The sequence below is a fragment of the Physeter macrocephalus genome, chromosome 6 (assembly GCF_002837175.3).
Source record: "Physeter macrocephalus isolate SW-GA chromosome 6, ASM283717v5, whole genome shotgun sequence".
NCBI classification, from domain to species: domain Eukaryota; kingdom Metazoa; phylum Chordata; class Mammalia; order Artiodactyla; family Physeteridae; genus Physeter; species Physeter macrocephalus.
Genome location: NC_041219.1, coordinates 8,549,494 through 8,552,259, shown reverse-complemented (window position 1 = coordinate 8,552,259; position 2,766 = coordinate 8,549,494). Strand labels below are relative to the sequence as shown.

At 39.1% G+C, this 2,766-nt stretch overlaps 1 protein-coding gene across 1 annotated transcript in view; it reads right to left on the bottom strand.

Moving 5' to 3' along the window:
- The window catches only part of TRHDE (thyrotropin releasing hormone degrading enzyme), a 443,586-nt gene that overhangs the window by 132,442 nt on the left and 308,378 nt on the right, over positions 1 to 2,766 (bottom strand). Inside the window, exon 7 of the mRNA XM_024122728.2 lies at positions 169 to 234. Within this exon, the coding sequence (XP_023978496.2) occupies positions 169 to 234 (66 nt within the window). The remainder of the gene's footprint in view (positions 1 to 168; positions 235 to 2,766) is intronic.

Below are 2,766 nucleotides of genomic sequence, written 5' to 3'. Positions count from 1 at the left end.
AAGCCCGTGTGCCTAGAGCCCGCGCACCACAGCAAGGAGTGGCCCCTGAAAGCCCGTGCGCAGCAACGAAGACCCAAAGCAACCATAAATAAATAAATAAATAAATTTGAAAAAAAAAATGCAGGAACAAGGAAAAGTGTAAGAGAAAATAGAAAGCATTTTACTTACTTGCAAACCCCTCTGAAATACTGAATGGCCCATAAAATTAGCCAGCATTCTAATTAAAGCAGCACCCTGTAAGAAAGAGTATTTTTTTAAAAGAAAGAAAAAAACATTTCAACCAAGTCACATGATTCTAAAATTATTCCATACCCATAAAAAATAATTTGCCTCATTCATGCTATTTTATTCTTTAAAATAGTTAAGAAATAAGAGAATTATGAATGAAATACTTCACTTAGAGGTAACCATTGCATTTTTTGTTTTGTGGATCTAAAAGTTTTGTGGATATAAAACCAACGACTTCAAAATAGAAGTCTCTTGGATAAAATCTCTCAGAGCAATAATAAGCTGTAATTCGGGAATAATAAAAACTTTATTGAGCACTGTATATGACAAAGTTAATAAAACATGGTTCATGTATTCACAAGTTCATAATCTAGTAAGGGAGGGACAACCATGTTAATAAATAATCATATTAAAACATAGCTTTGAAGTAACACAGCTACATACTCTACTCCTGGTTCAATCAAGAATAATTTAGCCATAGAAGTGGACAGTAGGAGTGCCAAGCAGTCGGACTCCTTGGGTTCAAATCCTGGCTCTGGCATTACCCTCCATGTTTACCCAGGAGAAGTATTTAACCCCTCTGTTTTCTCACTTGTAAAGTGTAGGCAATAACAGTCCCAATTTACTATGGTTGTTCTGAAATTTAAATATATTACTGTATGTAAGTAGTTCAAGCTGGGTTTGAAAAACAGTAACCATGATAGAAGTATTAGCTGTCAGTATTACATCAATCTAATGATTTTTATTTCCTGTTTTTTTTTTCCTTTTAGAGTCTTCTATAAATCCATATACAAGTAGAATACTTATGTGGCTGATATAAATATTTAGACTAATAGAAGAAAATACTAATTTAAGAGTCTCTCTCACTTTGAGAAGTTATTTTATTGTAGAGCAATATCAGTGCAAAAAGGCTGACATGTAATCAATATGAAACATTCCAAGAAATGAGGGCTAAGCCTGGATGATCACAAATCTGTATGTAAAATATAAATAAGCCTTCAAGGAGATATTTCAATCTGCACCAAATTGTATGAAGCAGTGAGTTATAAGCAGCAAAAGTTTAAATATAAATGATAGCCTGGTTTTAAGGGAAATAAATCCCTTTATGACTACATTTCCCACTTCATACTCGTTACAAATTCATACCCGTCAATAACTAATTTCTGACCAGGTGTCTCTGTTTTATAAGAGAATCATAAGAACCACATATAGACTCATCCTGCCTGGGGCTGGACTGCAGCAGCCAGTACAGAGATGCAAGAATGAATTTCCATTGTTTGTTACCAGAACTGTTTCCTGTAATTCCAAATTTTTAATGCAATACAGTACTCAGGCTCCATGAATCACCATTAAAGAAATGTCTCAAAAACTTTCAGTCATCACCACAGTTGCTCTCAAAATTGGTATTTTATTCACAGCTCAACAAATGATGAGCTGGACAAGCCATAGAGTTGTATGCCTCTTCTGGTATATTTTCTTCCCACACCTTCTACTCTTTGCTCTTTCTTTTGCTTCTTAGTCTGTATCTTCTGCACACTTGTATAAATCCATAAAATATAAGCATTTATGATTCAATCTGGGGACAAGGTTAGAATTCCCTTTAGAACTTATCAACTCTGCTCCTTGAATTTCCTTGACAAGCTCCCCTCCTATATATTTCCCAGTCTAATCTACCCACCCTAAGGGTGGAAACTGTCAGTTCGGCAGAAAAACTAACCCTTGCCACCTGGGGCGTGAGACAGAATCTCGAGCAGCCAACTCAAACTTCCCTTCAGTACAGAATAGCCATCTTCAGATGATTTAAGTGCTTCTCTCTAGGTAATAAAGACTTGGCTCTTGTCGGGCTGTAAAAACTATCAATTTAGCATGGGCTAATGGCAAAAGAGTTCTTCCTAACCATAAAGAACGTACCGGGCTTCCCTGGTGGCACCGTGGCTCACGGGCCTAGCCACTCCGCGGTATGTGGGATCTTCCCGGACCGGGGCATGAACCCATGTCCCCTGCATCGGCAGTGGTGGCACAGTCGTTGAGAATCCACCTGTCAGTGCAGGGGACACGGGTTCGAGCCCTGGACCGGGAGGATCCCACATGCCTGGGAGCAACTAAGCCCACGCGCCACAATTACTGAGCCTGCGCTCTAGAGCCTTCGAGCCGTAACTACTGAAGCCCGTGCACCTAGAGCCTGTGCTCCGCAGCAAGAGAAGCCACCGCAATGAGAAGCCCGCGCACCACAACGAGGAGTAGACCCTGCTCGCCACAACTAGAGAAAAGCCCGCACGCAGCAACGAAGACTCAATGCAGCCAAAAATAAATAAATAAATTTATTTTTTTAAAAAAAAGAATGTACCCATTTTCCTGTCTAGGTTGAGCTATAGCCGAGTACTAACAGGAAAGAAAATCTGGAAATATAATCAATATTTAAAAGTTATGTAATATTACTGAACTCCCTATTATTATTATTATTATTATTTTTTTTTTTTGCGGTATGCGGGCCTCTCACTGTTGTGGCCTCTCCCGTTGCGGAGCACAGGCTCCGGG